General features: G+C 32.4%; 1 protein-coding gene across 2 annotated transcripts; it reads right to left on the reverse strand.

The window, feature by feature from the left end:
- Positions 1-953: 953 nt before the first annotated feature.
- Positions 954-10,969, reverse strand: LOC144858431 (cell division control protein 42 homolog). 2 transcript variants are annotated; one of them, XM_078714663.1, is made up of 6 exons: positions 10,605-10,969; positions 7,183-7,326; positions 6,621-6,693; positions 6,406-6,515; positions 4,100-4,297; positions 954-2,782 (listed from the first exon to the last, which is right to left on the reverse strand). In XM_078714663.1, the coding sequence occupies exons 2-6, from the start codon at positions 7,285-7,287 to the stop codon at positions 2,693-2,695; spliced, it is 576 nt and encodes a 191-aa protein (XP_078570789.1). In that variant the 5' UTR covers positions 7,288-7,326; positions 10,605-10,969; the 3' UTR covers positions 954-2,692. The 2 variants fall into 2 exon arrangements, with proteins under 2 accessions (XP_078570789.1, XP_078570790.1); XM_078714664.1 differs by having other exon boundaries at positions 10,601-10,969.
- Positions 10,970-17,035: the final 6,066 nt, after the last annotated feature.

Consider the following 17,035-nt stretch of genomic DNA (forward strand, 5'->3'; position numbering starts at 1 on the left):
TACATTTCTATTTGTAGTAAAATTCACTGACTTCCAATTGAACAAGCATGTTGATCTTGATTTTTTATATTTAGGGAGAATTTATTTGATTATTCGCGTTACCTTATTACGCAAAAAAACTCCTTCCTTGAATAAACGTCCCTCTAAAAACCCTCCTTTATAACACCCTACTTTTTACAAAAGACTAGGCCAAGGCCTAAACTATTCGACGAAAGGCAGTGCTTCAATTTTGGACGTGGAGAAGAATTTGCAAACTACAGGTTGATAAATGCACTCACTCAACAGCCTAGTGGTTTCTCAAGTGTAACACAAATGTATGAGAAAAACGAAATTGCAGTACTCGTCGCATATAAAGACATTGCACTCCCTCAATGACATCATATCATATTATGTGACCCACAATCCTCAAATCATAATAATAATAATCTACTTAGGTGTGTTGTAACATGCAATAGACATTGTTCACATTTTTAAAATATGGAACTTGTTTCTCTCAAGTAGCATAAAAAGTGAATTCAGGATGAGTAAGGGGACCACGTCTATTCCACTCTCTCATCCCTTTTATTATCTATTCAATTTTTGGTTTGCTTCTCTGGAATGTGTTGGCATTATTGTCACTACAATTTCTTGTTAACAGAGACACTTACACAGTAAACATACAAGAAAGTGAAGCCACACAATTTAAATGAATGCCCTTCTCCAACCACCCTTTATATATCAACACATTATAGATCTTTGGCTTATATATATATGTCGTCAAAAAGGAAATTGTATAACTTACCTTCAGAAAAGCCTATAGGATATAGTTTGGGTGTGATACCTTTTAGTTTATACAAGTAATAACAATTATGATAACATTTTAATGACATGCTCTAACTCTATGTTTTACTTTCTATAATGCTTAAATGAAAGTGTAGTACAACGACAGAAAGAAATACAATACTATATAATAATGCAGTCTCATAACGAAGCAAATTTATTAAGGACTACAATAGAGTATGAGATCTAGGTCTAATTGTAAGTATTATATTATATCATGTTTAAATGATTTATAATCTGAAAAAAGGTTAAATATTAATACTCTATGTAAATAAATGTATAACATAACAGACCTGTGAATGCAACCTACTACCTTAGAAGAAATGCAATAAAAACAAAAGCAAGTTGCTTTAATGCTCGCTTACTACTTCACTTTTCTTCATTAAAAAAAAACAAACATTTTATTAACAAAAGCCAAATAAAACTAAAGTATAGCCTTACCACAACTGAACAAGGTTGTTTTACAAACTTCATTCATAAAAGTATTTGCATTCATATTGTAAGCATGTATTGTACAAATAAATCTAACAATAAAATAAATAAATCTTATGTATCAAATTATGTTTAAAAAGTTACTTAATTTAAAAATGTTTATTGTAGCAGAATATTTAAATAAATGTATTATAATAATTAGATAAATTTTACTATTATACGATTACATTTTTGACTCTTCTTTTCAAACTTAAATAGGGCAGGTTTATTTTACTTTCAATATAACTAGAATGGAAGAATAGCAACATGCATCGTCAAATCTCATTGTTCCAAGATAACTCACCAACTCTAGAATGAGTTGGTTGTTGAGGACTAACCATAAACCCTTATCTACAAATCTAGGCTAATTGCTTATACCTGGTAAATAGATATTGAATCACCAGCTTTTAAATGTATTTCCATCTTCTTACAGTATGGACAATAAATAGTTATCAGCATTAGTAAACTGGTGATGAACTATATTGTTTTCGTCAAAGGCCCTATTGTTTCAGTCGCATATATTCACCAAAATGTGTATGTTCAGGGAATCAATTATTTTAAGGTTTATGATAGGTTATTTGGATTGAAATCTGTACATTTGCTATCTACCACTCAACTATAATAACTGTAAACAATTACATGTAACCATCATTACATATTATTACAGTACATTTATATGGTGTCCATGAATTGAATAGCTACAAACATACTCTCAAATCAATTTCCTCAATTAAACTTTGATTATAATAATTGATGTGGAATGATGATGATCATATGAAAAGTTTCATTTCCAAATCTATCTTCACATTGATGAGAAGGGAATTCCATGCGTTTGTGTTTAAGAATGCATTGATGACTAACAAACTTTCTTTTTCTTCTTGTTTTAAAGCCACAAAGAAAAGGAGATTTTATTTTGTTAAACTGCTATAATAAACGGTTTCGCATGAATCGTATCAATTGACTAGGAAATTTGGTTACAATCAATTTACACTGATGATTAAAGACAATGGACACCTACAGTACTTTAATATGTATTGTATTAGACACCTCATGAGAAAATGCATAATCAATGGTTACAATGTCCGTAATACAAAGCTCCCTATTCAACTGAGTTTGTTTTATTCCACCTCAACAATTTTGGTCAAAGTTTTATATCTTATAAGGTGGGAAACTTATTACATTAAATCCTTTGGGTACATGAACAAAATCATCCCCTTAAACCTACAATTTAAAGGAAAAAAATGTAATGCAACAAAAGTATATCATTACTCATGGTAAACAAAAATGTATAAAAGCCGCTTCTTTATAGGGTACCTTATGTTTATTGGACTATCTTAAATCAAAATATTGACAATAAGAGTAGCATCGTTGCTTTATACATAAGCACATTACTGTAAACATCTTACAATAATCGGCACCTTTTTTTCTTGGGTGGTTCTGGAGGTTCTAATGCGGCCAATATCGCTTCATCAAATACATTCTTCAATCCTTTCTATAAAATACAACAAAAAACATTCTTTAGAATTAATTTCAAAGAGTCAGACATCAAATAATATTAATATATTGAAGATACTGTCAACTTTTCAATGGATAAATGATGATAAATATTAAATTTCACATTAGATTCCTCTTTGATAAAAGTAATGTTCATAAGAAAAATGTTATTTTCTAGCACATTTGCATTACAGTATATGGACTCTATGGCATCACCAGAAAAGACTTGTGTGTTAGAAGCATGATTGGAAAAGATCAATCGCTGCAAGACTGTAATCTTGTGGTAATCTGTGGTGGAACACCGGTTTATGTGTGAAACAGAGTTAAATTGTTAAATAATTGTAATAATAATTGTGTTGACATAATAATAGTCAATTATTATTACTAGCAAGTAAACTGTACCCACCCCAGAGTGGGTGTCAAATGTAGTTTAAAATATTATGTATCAAATACATACTCGCCCTATATTCTCAGGACTACTAACTTTTTGAGATTTGACCTTGACGACCTAACAAAAGCGAACTTTCTTATTTCCTTTCTTATACCGAGCTGCAACCTCCAAATTTAAAGACTGTGCGCCCCTCTCTGTCTCTCAATAAAGCCGGACAGCCACAGAGATTTGGTGAAATAGTAAGACTATTATGCCTGATATGATCACTTTCACACATAAGAACAGCAATAATGTTTGCTTACCCAAAATGTTCATGTACCATTAATTTCCACGACTTTTGCGATTAAAAAATGATCACGAAAATTTAGGGTAAGATATTATTTTAAATATGAAGTCCTTTAAAGTCAGGTCTAGGCCATGGCCAACTTTTCCAAGTCGGAAAAATGTTAATAAATGAATAAATTGTAATATTTAGTATTCTTTTAACACTTAGATCGCCAATTATCTATATTGTTTTGTTGAGATGTAATTAAAACATTCTAAAAATTGCAACCGGGCAAAAATTACAGACCCTAATCAGCCTAGATCTCACTCAAAACTACAAGGAAATTCCTCATCGATTGAGAAGTGTTGTGGATGGATTGTTAAAAAATTTAAATTTGAAAATTTTCAACATACTTTAATACACTTGTCACAAAAATACCATCATCTCACTTTCCTTGCTAGATCCGTTGGAGTAGATGCAAACTTAATTTGGTAGATCTTACAATAGTGAATTTTGTATATTTATTGGCCAACCATAACAAGGAAATAAAATTGCAAAATAGATTTAATTGTAAAATCGCGAAAAAGTAGGGCTTTACAATAGAAAAATTTGTCCGATGCCATTATAATCTAATTTAATTAAGTTTCTCATATACAAACCTGTGTTAATGCAGAACATTCAACATATTTGACAGCCTTCAGTTCTTTAGCTAGTTTCTCTCCTTGTTCTGGAGTATTTGCTTTCTGTTTATTTTTGAGTAGTTTTTCAATTGTTGCTGGATCATCCCTTAAATCAATCTGTGTACCAACTAGTAGAAATGGTGTTTTTGGACAATGATGTGTAATTTCTGGTTGCCACTGAAACAAAAAAAAAATTAAATCTAAGACTATAGACTAACCATTAATACAATAGAAAAGAATTTAGACAACATTTTATGAAAAACAAAAAACATTTCATCTGCCCAAACTTATTACTTAAAGATGTATTGTCCCTTGAAACACAAAAAAATGAAGGTCAAAATATTCTAAATTTAAATTGGCCATATCAAAGTAATATTAAAGTTATTCACTTTAAGTCGAAAATTTGAGTCAAAAACAACAATTTTACGTAATTAAAAGCTAAATTAATTAATTACATTTCGTCTGGAAAATCGCCGCGAGCGAAAGTAAACAAAGATTTCAAACCACGAGTATACATTATGCATGATGCTAATTAGGATTGTTTACAACTCTTCACGGTTGAGAAGGTGTTTTCACACAGATCGCGAGGAAGTTTTTTGAGTATGCATACAGAGTAGCCAAATAAGCGCGTTGCATTATGAGGTATGTTTTGATTGAAAACTTTGACTGGAAGTCAAAGTTATTTTTTGAACCAAAAAACGTCAGTATTTCAGTTAAATGATTTTTTTTTCGACAAATTTTTGGTGAAAGTTAATAACTATTATGATACTTCAAAATGACCCACTTTTTTTCGAAATCTTTTTAAATTTAATTTTTTAATTTTTTCCTCGCGATCTGTGTGAAAACACCTTCTCAACCGTGAAGAGTTGTAAACAATCCTAATTAGCATCATGCATAATGTATACTCGTGGTTTGAAATCTTTGTTTACTTTCGCTCGCGACGATTTTCCAGACGAAATATTTTTTATTTTTTTGGAATTTGACAAAGGGACAATACATCTTTAACTGTAATTAGTAAAAAATAAACCATTGTATTTGACAAAACCAAATGTCTCGGCTCTTCTCCCTAAAATTACTACAGAACTACAGAATATTCCTGTGTTCAATTGTTGTTAATTGAACATGACTTGATTGAAGTTGAACTAATTTGAAAATGTATGTGTGTACACAGAATTTGTATTTTTATACTTGGATATTATTGGTTAATGTTTTATTTTTAATACAGTATTTCATGATTTAGTCAAGGTTGGCTTGAATTAGTCATAATTTTAGTCAAAATTTGTTCAAGAATACAAAATGTTGTCATTTTCTAACTGGAAATACAGTACAATTATAAATGTCAGTGTAAAGATTGAATAAAACAATCAAACAGGTATGAGATTAAAAGCTGACAAAACAAGAATCTATAGGAAATGCCGTAGCAGGAAGTGGCTTGTTAATAAATTGCAAAAAGAAAAGGTCAAATATTTGCTTCCTTTTTACAAGTTGTACTGTATTTGTAATATGAAAATAGTTTACATTTTAATTGTCATAGCTGAATGATCCAATATAAAGTTATGCATTTACATTACAAAACAATCTACAGTATAAATGATTAACCAAAAAACATAAATGAACAAAATGTTATCATTCTGTTAATACTGTATTCTATACTAGTTTTGTTGCAAAATTACGGTAAACACACTGTAGGGATTCAGTAAATTCACTTTATTTTGGCAAATAGCAATTGTCAACCACTTTCGCATCAATAATGTATGACATTTATGTTGAATTTAAAACAATAAATATTAATTTACAATTGTCGGTAGGTGATCGTATAATATTTTTATTGCATTCAAAGCAACATATTCATTCAGGTGTACAGTAGGCCTAACTATAATTACTCTGTTGTTTTGCCAAATCATGCGTTTTGTGTTGTACTCAAAGGAATAGGTAGATGCCAACGCATCATGGCACTTTGTTGATATTTTAACATCCCAAGACCAAAAACTCTTTGATGTTACCAAGCTTCCTCCATTTTTATTACTCTTTCCTTAGATTCAAAATGCTTCACCCTTTCTTTCCTTCCAATCCCAGATTCATTCTGGGCCTAGTAAATATATCGGGCTTAACTGCTTATTTGTCAATCATTATTCCATTTGATAGCTGATAATAGATGCATGCATGGAAAAACAACGCATTTCGTAGGATTGGGATCACAATAGCTCATAGCCACACACAGCCACGAAGCTGGGACGTGGGGAACATTGCAGTAGTTTGTAGCTATTACATACAAAATCTCTTACCTTTTCTTTCACATTCTCAAATGATGCAGGTGAAACAACTGAGAAACAAACCAAAAACACATCTGTCTGTGGATAACTGAGAGGTCTCAGTCTGTCATAATCTTCTTGTCCTGTAAATAAATTTATAATTATTGAATACTTTATTAAATGATGCTTAATGTATAAATAGGGCTTCTGATAAATATTTTTAGGTTTTTATAACAAGTTCAACTTGCCTGCTGTATCAAAAAGTCCTAGAGTATATGGTTCACCTCCAATCATTACTGTAACAGCATAGTTATCAAATACCTAAAGAAAAAACACACATGTAAATTTTAACTTGTATTTTATTGGTACACATTTTAAATACAGTACTGTATGTTCTAAATGATTTGGCTCACCATTCTTGATAACTTCTTTATTTAAATTAAATCATGTGGATTAATTATGATAAAAAAATATTCAGGGCTAGAAATTAGGTAGATCGTAGATTATTGTTCTGAATGTAGCCTACTGTACAAAGTATTTTTAGTAGCCTACGCTGTATTATTATAATTATAATAATCTACGAGTCGATTGTAGGGTGGTTCGTAGGGTTAATAAACACTATTGCCATCGCCTTTAGGAGCATAGAAAATGCATTTAACTGTTTGCTGTAAAATCCTACCTAGGCTAGCAGACATGTACTTGTGCAACACTAATGTATTCTTTTAAACCAAATTATTTACACAGTAACTGTTAGTAATACACCAGTAAAATTAATGATATAAAAATATAAATAATGTTTAATCAACTTACTGTCGGTACATATTCAGAAGGAAATTTGTTGGTTGTATATGAAATAAGAAGACATGTTTTTCCCACAGCTCCATCTCCAACAACAACACATTTTATTGTCTGCATCTTGTCATAAAATTTAAAACTTTAAAAAATACAGTTGTCCTGAAAACAAAATAGAAACAATTTAATATAGTTTATCAAAAATAATCTAATAATATCTATATTCGACAATCACAATTATTGAACAACCAGAATATACTAAGCAATACAGTCTCAGATATTTCACTATATACAGTAGTAATGTTGCTGAATATAAGGTTGATCATACAGTGGGCGTCTTTCAGTTCAAGACATGTCACACAGTTACAGATGCAAACAAAGTTGTGTTGTGATATGCTATGCTTGTTAACCCTTTTAAAGTAGTGTCTATTTTGGTCTGATGATGTCATAGTTTGATATAATGATGTCATAACAGATTTTAAATTCTCCTCGTTCTACAGTAATTAGCAAATTTAAAGTATTGAAATTGAAAACATGGTATGTTATAATTTATATTTAAAATGTTAATGAGCTACAGTACAGTATTTGCTTATTTTGTCCCATACAGTGAAGTAAAAAATATGACTACTGGTAATGTAAAGTTAGTCAATATTTTTTTTCTTTCAAAAAGATGGTCTCAGTATTATTGTAATCTGTACTACTGTAAACAAGCCTGATTTCAAGAAAGAATTGCGTTTTAGTTACAGTATGAGAACTGCATTTACATCACCTCAACAGGACATTAAGATTATTTCATTCATTCATTCATCTTTTATTTTGGAAAAAAAAAGGAATTCTCCATAGCTCAATAACAAATTATTTGTCAACCTGAAAAAATAATGTGAAAATTTGTGTTTTTTTGTGTCATTTTAGGTAATAATTACAGTACAGGAAGTTTGATCATGAACAATTATTTACCTGAGTTGGCATTTATCAATATTTGCTTATATTTTTGCTTAAGCTGAAATATTTAAGAAGTGCTTAAGCAAATAACTTAAGCTTATTTATCAAACCGTCTTAGCAAAAAAATTGTCTTAGGTAAATTTTACTTTGCACATGCGCAAAATTAAACTCTAGAGGGCAGCAAATTATGTCTTAAGACGAAAAATCCTTGCTTACGCATTTGCTTTTTTCTCTTAGCAATGACGGGGCTATAACATTTTATCTGGCTACTAATGTTTTTATTACTTGAAATAGAGAAAGAGCACAACAGTCGGAAATACATACGAAAATCATTCGCTCTAAACTTAAATCAAATCAACATTTATTTATTTTTAACAATGACAGCGACCCTTGGCAGCCAATACAGTTTTCTAAAAGTTAGTCAAATGGGTCGTACCTATCCCGAAAATATTAGTTTTGGATTTGCTCGTCCAATTTCTAGGCCATCTTTATGAAGATCGATATAATTATTTTAGCGTCTGTAGTACAGCGGAAAAACGCACTAGCATAGCCTTTCCGAATGTTCACTGTTCCGGCCTAGCGCGCTCGCGTTGTTAAAAAAGAATGTTTCTGTTGCAGAAATGAGATAAGATGAAATTTTTCATCTTAAGGCAGGGTGTTGTTTGTCTTAGATTTAAGACGAAATTAAGCAAATTTTTTTGCTTAGATATATTGATAAATCTGACTTAGGCAAAATCAAGGATTTAAGGCAAAGTTAAGACGATTTTGACAAGTTTGATAAATCCGGCCCCTGATACTTTAAAAACCATAATTTTTAATAATTAAAACAAATAGTCAACCAGAAGGTTTTTTATTATTGTATATAAATATATATAAACCAAGTTCAACTTCAAAACTGACAAATGGTTCACAGATTGACATATTTTGCGAATAGACAATAATAGTAACACATGCCGATATATTCTGAACTTTGATTATTTTCATTCTTAAAATGTTTGCATGTTTCATGTTCACAACCAACCAAGACAGCTTTCCTCGAGTCATAATGAAGGATGCCATAATGAATAGCTAGAGCAGGGCCAGTCGTATGCAACATCTACTGATGATACCCTCAGTCAGATTCAGGGTGTGTAGAAAGCGACGACCTCGAATTGGACGACCCCAACGACCCGGGCGACCTCGAATTGGACGACCTAGAATTGGACGACCCATAACACGAAACCGACGACCCCTACAGCCTAGCCTAGCCTAGGCCTAAGTGTGGTATAACATCCCGAAGCCGAACATAGCCAAAGATCTTTAAACCATACCTTATATAATAATCGCAAGCAAGCAATTGATTGAAAAAATACAGAAATATCGCCATTTGATACTGAATGTGTCGACACGAACAAACGAACAGATATGGAACGCCAACGCCGCCGCTGAAAAAGGGGCCGTTTTGACCTGGTTTGCCATGTTTATGATATTTCGTGTGCTAATCGAGTCGAATGCAGTTTTAATGATGCACTCTTGGCGTTCCATATCTGTTCGTTTGTTCGTATCGACACATTCAGTATCAAATGGCGATATTTCTGTATTTTTTCAATCAATTGTTTGCTTGCGAGTATTATATAAGGTATGGTTTAAAGATCTTTGGCTATGTTCGGCTTCGGGATGTTATACCACACTTTGGCCTAGGCCTAGGCTAGGCTAGGCTATAATGGTCGTCGGTTTCGTGTTATGGGTCGTCCAATTCTAGGTCGTCCAATTCGAGGTCGCCCGGGTCGTTGGAGTCGTCCAATTCGAGGTCGTCGCTTTCTACACACCCGTCAGATTCATTATTAAATGACAGGTCCTCTATTTGGTCAGAAATAACAATCAAATTTGTAGCGCCTAAGCGATGGCTTTTTTACATACAACAAGCTAGTATGTAGGCCTAGGCCCTAGTTTGATAATTCTTATAAATAAGGGCTAAACAATTCTAGGAAAAAAAAATTGCCTGGCCTAGCTAGGCCACTGCCTAGCGGACTCTTGGATTGCAATACAACACTCCAATACAATATAGTTTAGGCCTACATAATAATATACATAAAATAGATTAGAACATGGACTCCATCCATGATTAGAACATTAAATTAATTAACAATTGAATAAACACTGAATTTATTATATTTTTGTATTTAGCTGGATGTTTAAATTTTGTTTAAGCTTTCCAAAATCATTTACTGCCTAAAATGAGCACTACAGTGTCTAGCTAAGTAGCTAGTAGTAAGTAAATTAATAAAACACTGTTCACCCCCACACCCATGAAAATTCCTAGGCCAATGTAGCCTATCAGACTGGAAGCGGGAAAGGAGTCGGTCTCCTCGGTTGAAATGTTTTCAACTCCTTCCTAAAACTTAACCCCGTACCCAAAAAAAGTCCGATGGATATATTTCGTAAAAGAATATATAATAAGAAAAAAATCAAATTAAATTTTCAATATTCAGTCTATAGTTTATAAAATTCCTACCTACAGCACTTGATTAAATGGTAATTTTAGGTGTATTTCAGTTCATTCCACTTCAGGCCTGACTGGTTAAACTCTCCTTACGTTATAGCCGATCGGAGATGACTCAGTGACGCAAGTGTGTAGGCCTATAACTCGAGTTGGTGAAATACCAAAAGATGGAGTCAATAGTAAATTGATTAATAAAATACCTGACTTTATAGATTGCATGGGTTAAAATAACCCTTAATATATTAGTATTATTAACTACTATTGTGTATATCTCAATTTTAGAGTGTCAATTAAGCATCTGACATAATAAATTGTCAATTGATTCAATTTTTCTGGAATGTCTAGCCTACATAAGACAGTCAATATGCGTGGTCCGCCATTAAAAATCTACTTCCGCTTTGGGCGTTGGCATGGTGGTTTATTTCAGAGTGTACGAGTTCATGGGTAATATTATTATGAGTGACGGGTTTCTCTGTTTGCTGTGCATCACTTTCTTAAAAAGTCCTTGCTTAGAAAAACTTCAATCCATAGGCCTGGATTCCTATTATATCCTATATCAGGCGACAGAGATACGAATGGAGGAAGGCGCACGTTGTTTATAATGATAATTAGGTGATCATTTAGAATAAAATGATCACCTATTGTTATTGTATAAAATCTTTATTATTATTGGTTTTCCGCAACGAAGTTGCAGGAAAACCTCTTGTGATTGTACGAAATCATCATCTTTTTTGTCATCTTCTTTCTTTCTGTATGATTTTTGTGTAACGCTTTTCTCTAAAACTTGCAAACATAACATTTCGGTAACTATCTTAACATATTGACATTTACGTAACGTCGTCAAGCGAAGCTTTTCATGACGTTTACAATTGCGCAACGTGACTTACGCGCGATTTAACGATTTTCTCGTATTTAACATAGGTTGAAAACCAAATAACATTTCAAATTGAAACTTTGCAAAAGTTTAATTTATATCATGCGCTAACTTTCTGTAGAAAAAAAATTGCGTGTTTTACACAAAGTTACGCGTGCACGCGCATTTAAAATTTCAAAATGCGCAAAATTATTTTCTAATCAAGTTTCTACGCGTTTCATGTCGTTTTAAGCATGTAAAAAATTCCCACGCGTGCGCAAATTTTTACGTGTGCGGTGCGCACGTAGCATTAAAAACATATTTTTTTCGCGTGATTTATGTTTTTCCAGCCTTTTCTAGTAATTTTACCAACTTTTAAACAATTTCGACTTAAAGTAACGTCATACGAGCACGTGGAATTGGACAATTTGCGCGAGTTTTTGTTGAAAAAGTTAAAAAAATTGTCAAAATTATGCCTTTTTTTAAACAGTCGTAATTTCTAAACTGCACGGTCAACTTTTTGTGGATGACATTTTCTGGAAATTAATGAGTTGTAGATATCGGATCATATATTAATATGGCTAACCGGACATTGTGACGTCATCGTATGGCCACGCTAATATAAAATTTAGGATTTTTGTATCTTTCGTCATAGCTCATCACATTTAATAGAGCGCATCTCCACTTATCCGTTTTCCATTTTCACCCAAATTTTGATATTGTCTAGGTCAATCAACTGTCTTTCGCATGAATTATAAATATTTTAATATTTTTGACGTCATCATTCCTAAAAATTTAAATTACGTGTGGCATTAATTTCATCTTTACAGTAAATTTTAATCTGTTATAGCTCGTAAGAATAAAATTTGATAATCACGATTAAAACGTTTTCTGGAAGCTATTGGATTTTAGATACGAAATCATGTGAAAATTTTGCCAATCGGATGTTGTGACGTCATCATATGGCCAGTTAAATGAAAAAAGTCGTATTTTCATCTTTTGCGTCATAATTCATTGCATTTAAAAGAGCGCGCATCAATATTTCACGTATTCAAATTTCTTTTGCAAGTTAATATGTTGTTGCTGAGATAATATCCTTCCGAAATTGCTATCTTTGTATTTCATTTTGATGCCGTCGCCATGTTAAAAATTGCAATAAATAGCGGGTCCCGTAATTTCACATATTCTACACTGTATGTGATATGGATACAGATTATACTGTGTATACTATATATGAATCAAAATAATAGAATTCAGCAATAAAAACATATCATATTCTTCAGTTCAGGTCATAATGCCAACGTGGACACTTCCTTTTGTCCTCAACCTATCCCCTTAATGTTCGGTACGGTAAGGTACGTCGTTACACGTTCATGTTGCACCACTTGCGCGGCGGAAAACCAAACTCGTCAAAAAGTGACGAGTTACATGTCTAGTTTTTTTTTTTTAGTTATCCGCTTAGTAGCGGATAACTCCTTGTAACTGTCCTGTTTCATCATCTTTTTTTTTAGTTATCCGCTTAGTAGCGGATAACTCCTTGTTATTGTAGTGGATCATTATTTTTTTTCTGTATTATTCTTATTTCTTTCCCGTTTTTTTGTGGCTCACGTATCTCTAAAATGTGTAAACATAATATTTCATAACTTTAACAACATGTGGGCATTTACGTGAAGTTGTGCACCTCCTATTTTGAATGACGTCAGAGTTGCGCAACGTGACTTACGCGCGATTTTATGATTTTTAATGATTGATCATAGCTTAAAAACCAAGCGTAATTTTTTTTTTACCCTTTATGAAAATTTAAGTCATATCAAGGGCAAACTTTTAGTTAACTAAAAATGGCGTGTTTTACAAGAAGTTACGCGCGCACGCGCATTTAAAATTTTAAAATGCGCAAAATTAATTTCTAATCAACTTTTTACGCCATTCATGACATTTTGCGCATGTCAAAATTTCCCGCGCGCGCGAACAATTTTACGCGTGCAGTGCGCACGCAGCATGAAAATCATGTTTTTTTCTATTAAATTGTGATTTTCCAGCCTTTCCTAGTCATTTTTAAAAAGATTGACATCATTTCAAATTAAAATGACGTCATACGTACACGTTGATTTAGACCATTTGCATGCGTTTTAGTTGCAAAAGTTACAAAATATTGTCAAAATTATGCCTATTTTGAATCTATTATAGCTCCTCAGGATCAACCGTTACCCCCGAGTTTTTTAACTTAATATGTAAGCAGATATGTTGTAGATATGAATTCATGCAGAATTTTTTCCTTACGGATGTTGTGACGTCATCGTATGGCCACACAAATTAAAAAAATAGGATTTTTGTCTCTTTCGTTATTGCTCATCACATTCAATGGAGCGCATCACGCTTATCCGTCTTCCATTTTCTCCGAGATTTTAATATTATCTAGGTCAATCAACTATCTTTCGCATGAGTTAAAAATATTTTAATTTTTATAACGTCATCATGCCTAAAAATTTAAATTACGTGGGTCATTAATTTTATCTTTACAGTAAATTTTAATCTGTTATAGCTCGTAAGAATAAAATGTGATAATCACGATTAAAACGTTTTCTGGAAGCTATTGGATTGTAGATGCGAACTTATGTGAACATTTTGTCAATCAGATGTAGTGACGTCATCATATGGCCAGTTGAATAAAAAAAGTCGTATTTTCATATTTTGCATCATAGTTCATCACATTTAAAAGAGCGCGCATCTATATTTTACGTATCCAAATTTCTTCTACACGCTAATATGTTGTTGCTGAGATAATATCCTTCCAAAATTGGTATTTTAGTGTTTCATTTTGATACCGTCGCCATGTTAAAAAATGGAATAAATGGCGGGTCCCGTAATTTCACCTATTCTACACTGTATGTAATATGTATACAGATTATACTGTTTATACTGTATATACTATATGACACAAAATTGACAGAATTCAGCACTAACAACATATCATATTCTTCAGATCAGGTCATAATGCCATACTCTTTTTCTGGGTGCAAAATTCTAACGTATGACGTGCACGTGGCGTTTGTCGTGCGGATAACTAACTCGTCCGTAGTGACGAGTTTCATGTCTAGTTTTTTTTCTGTATTCTTCTTTCTTTCTGTCATTTTTGTGTCACGCGTAACTCAAAAACGTGTAAACATAACATTTTATAACTTTGTCAACATGTGGGCGTTCACGTGAAGTTGTGCACCCGCTATTGTGAATGACGTCAGAGTTGCGCAACGTGACTTACGCGCGTTTTTATGAATTTCGCGTATTTAACATAGATCGAAAACCATATAACATTTTAATTTGAAACTTAGAAAAAGTTTAAGTTATATCTTGCGCTAACTGACTGTGAGGAAAAAATGGCATGTTTTACACGAAGTTACGCGCGCACGCGCGTTTAAAATTTCAAAATGCGAAAAATCAATTTCTAATCAACTTTCTACGCGTTTTATGTCATTTTGAGCATGTCAAAAATTCCCACACGCGCGCATATTTTTATGCGCGCTGTGCGCACGTAGCGTTAAAAACAATTTTTTCCGCATGATTTATGTTTTTCCAGCCTTTTCAAGTAATTTTACCAACTTTTAAACAATTTCGACTTAAAATTAACGTCATACCAGCACGTCGAATTGGATAATTTACGTACGTTTTTGATGAAAAAGTTCAAAAATTCCTTAAAATTTGTCAAAATTATACCTTTTTTAAAACAGTCGTAGTTTCTAAACTAAACGGTAAAAGTTATTTTTATTACGTATTCTGGAAGATGATGAGTTGTAGATATCGTATCATGCATCAATATTGCTAACAGGACATTGTGACGTCATCGTATGGCCATGCGAATATAAAATATAGGATTTTTGTATCTTTTGTCATAGAGCATCACATTTAATAGAGCGCATCTTCGCTTATCCGTTTTTCATTTTAACCCAGATTTTGATATTTTTTAGGTCAATCAACTACCTTTCGCATGGGTTAAAAATATTTTAATTTTTTTGACGTCATCATGTCTAAAAATGTAAATAACGTGGGTCACTTATTTTCATCTTTACAGTAACTTTCAATCTGTTATAGCTCGTCAGAATAAAAAGCGGTAATCATGATTAAAACGTTTTCTGGAAGCTATTGTATTGTAAATACGAATTCATATCAAAATTTTTCCAATCCGACGTTGTGACGTCATCATATGGCCAGTTGAACAAAAAAAATTGTATTTTCATCTTTTGCGTCATAGTTCATCACATTTAAAAGAGCGCGCATCTATATTTTACGTATTCAAATTTCTTCTACATGTTAATATGTTGTTGCTGAGATAATATCCTTCCGAAATTGGTATTTTAGTGTTTCATTTTGATACCGTCGCCATGTTAAAAAATGGAATAAATGGCGGGTCCCGTAATTTCACCTATTCTACACTGTATGTAATATGTATACAGATTATACTGTTTATACTGTATAATACTATATGACACAAAATTGACAGAATTCAGCACTAACAACATATCATATTCTTCAGATCAGGTCATAATGCCATAATCTTTTTCTGGGTGCAAAATTCTAACGTATGACGTGCACGTGGCGTTTGTCGTGCGGATAACTAACTCGTCAAAGTGACGAGTTTCATGTCTAGTCTTTTTATTGTTTCTGTACACTATTTTGTGTAACAATTATCTCAAAAAGTTTAATGTCAATGATTACAAAAATTTCAGAATATCTTTCAAATAATATAACTTAATCCTAATAAGCTTTCCAGCGTGATCACTCATCCGTGACGACATTTATACGCCATTTTGCGAAATCACATTATCAATCATATCTCCATAATTCATTATCACATATTAATGAAATTCACTACACGTAAACTTCAGATCAAGGGTAAAAATATTAGCAAATAAAAACGCACGCGCACGTAGGTTCATGCGCGTGATATCGCGCGTTAAAAATTTAAAACGCTCAAAATTAAGTTTTGATCAATTTAGAGCATGAATTAGGCCATTTGCGTGTTTCAAAAAATTACTGCGCAAAAATGCGTTTTTGCGCGCGCGATACTTAAAAAGCGTAAAAAACATGAATTTTTTTTACAAATCTCATTCTACTCACCATCCTTAGTACATTCACCAAATTTGAGTCAGTTCCGACTTAAAATAACGCTATACGAGCACGTTAAAAATGACAAAATGCGCACATTAATTTTACAAAAGTTCTGAAAATGGTGAAAAATAGGTCTTTTTTAAAATGAAAATAATTCTTCAGAATGCAAGATGACCCCCGATTTTTTTAACTTATTCTGGAAGCCATTGAGTTGTAGATATGAATTCATGTACACATTTTACGTACAAAATGTTTTGACGTCATCAAATGGCCACTTGAATTTAAAAATTAGGATTTGTTATCTTTTTGTGTAGATTATCACATTCAACAGAGCGCATCTTGGTTATGTGTGCTCGAATTTCGCACAACTTTCAGTATGTGCTTGCTTAATTAATTATCTTTATCATGAGTTGACACTATCTTCATTTTAATGACGTCATCACGCGTAAAAACTTGAATAACGTAGGCCGTGTAATTTCACCTTCGCAGTA

The sequence above is a fragment of the Antedon bifida genome, chromosome 2 (assembly GCF_963402885.1).
Source record: "Antedon bifida chromosome 2, ecAntBifi1.1, whole genome shotgun sequence".
In the NCBI taxonomy this organism is placed as follows: Eukaryota; Metazoa; Echinodermata; class Crinoidea; order Comatulida; family Antedonidae; genus Antedon; species Antedon bifida.

Coding starts and splice junctions, on each gene's coding strand:
- LOC144858431 (XM_078714663.1), bottom strand. CDS start 7,287: ATGCAGACAATAAAATGTGTTGTTGTTGGAGATGGAGCTGTGGGAAAA. Junction 6,694..7,182: donor CTTCTGAATATGTACCGACA/GTAAGTTGATTA, acceptor TTTTTTCTTTAG/GTATTTGATAACTATGCTGT. Junction 2,783..4,099: donor AATGTTCTGCATTAACACAG/GTTTGTATATGA, acceptor TGTATTTTATAG/AAAGGATTGAAGAATGTATT.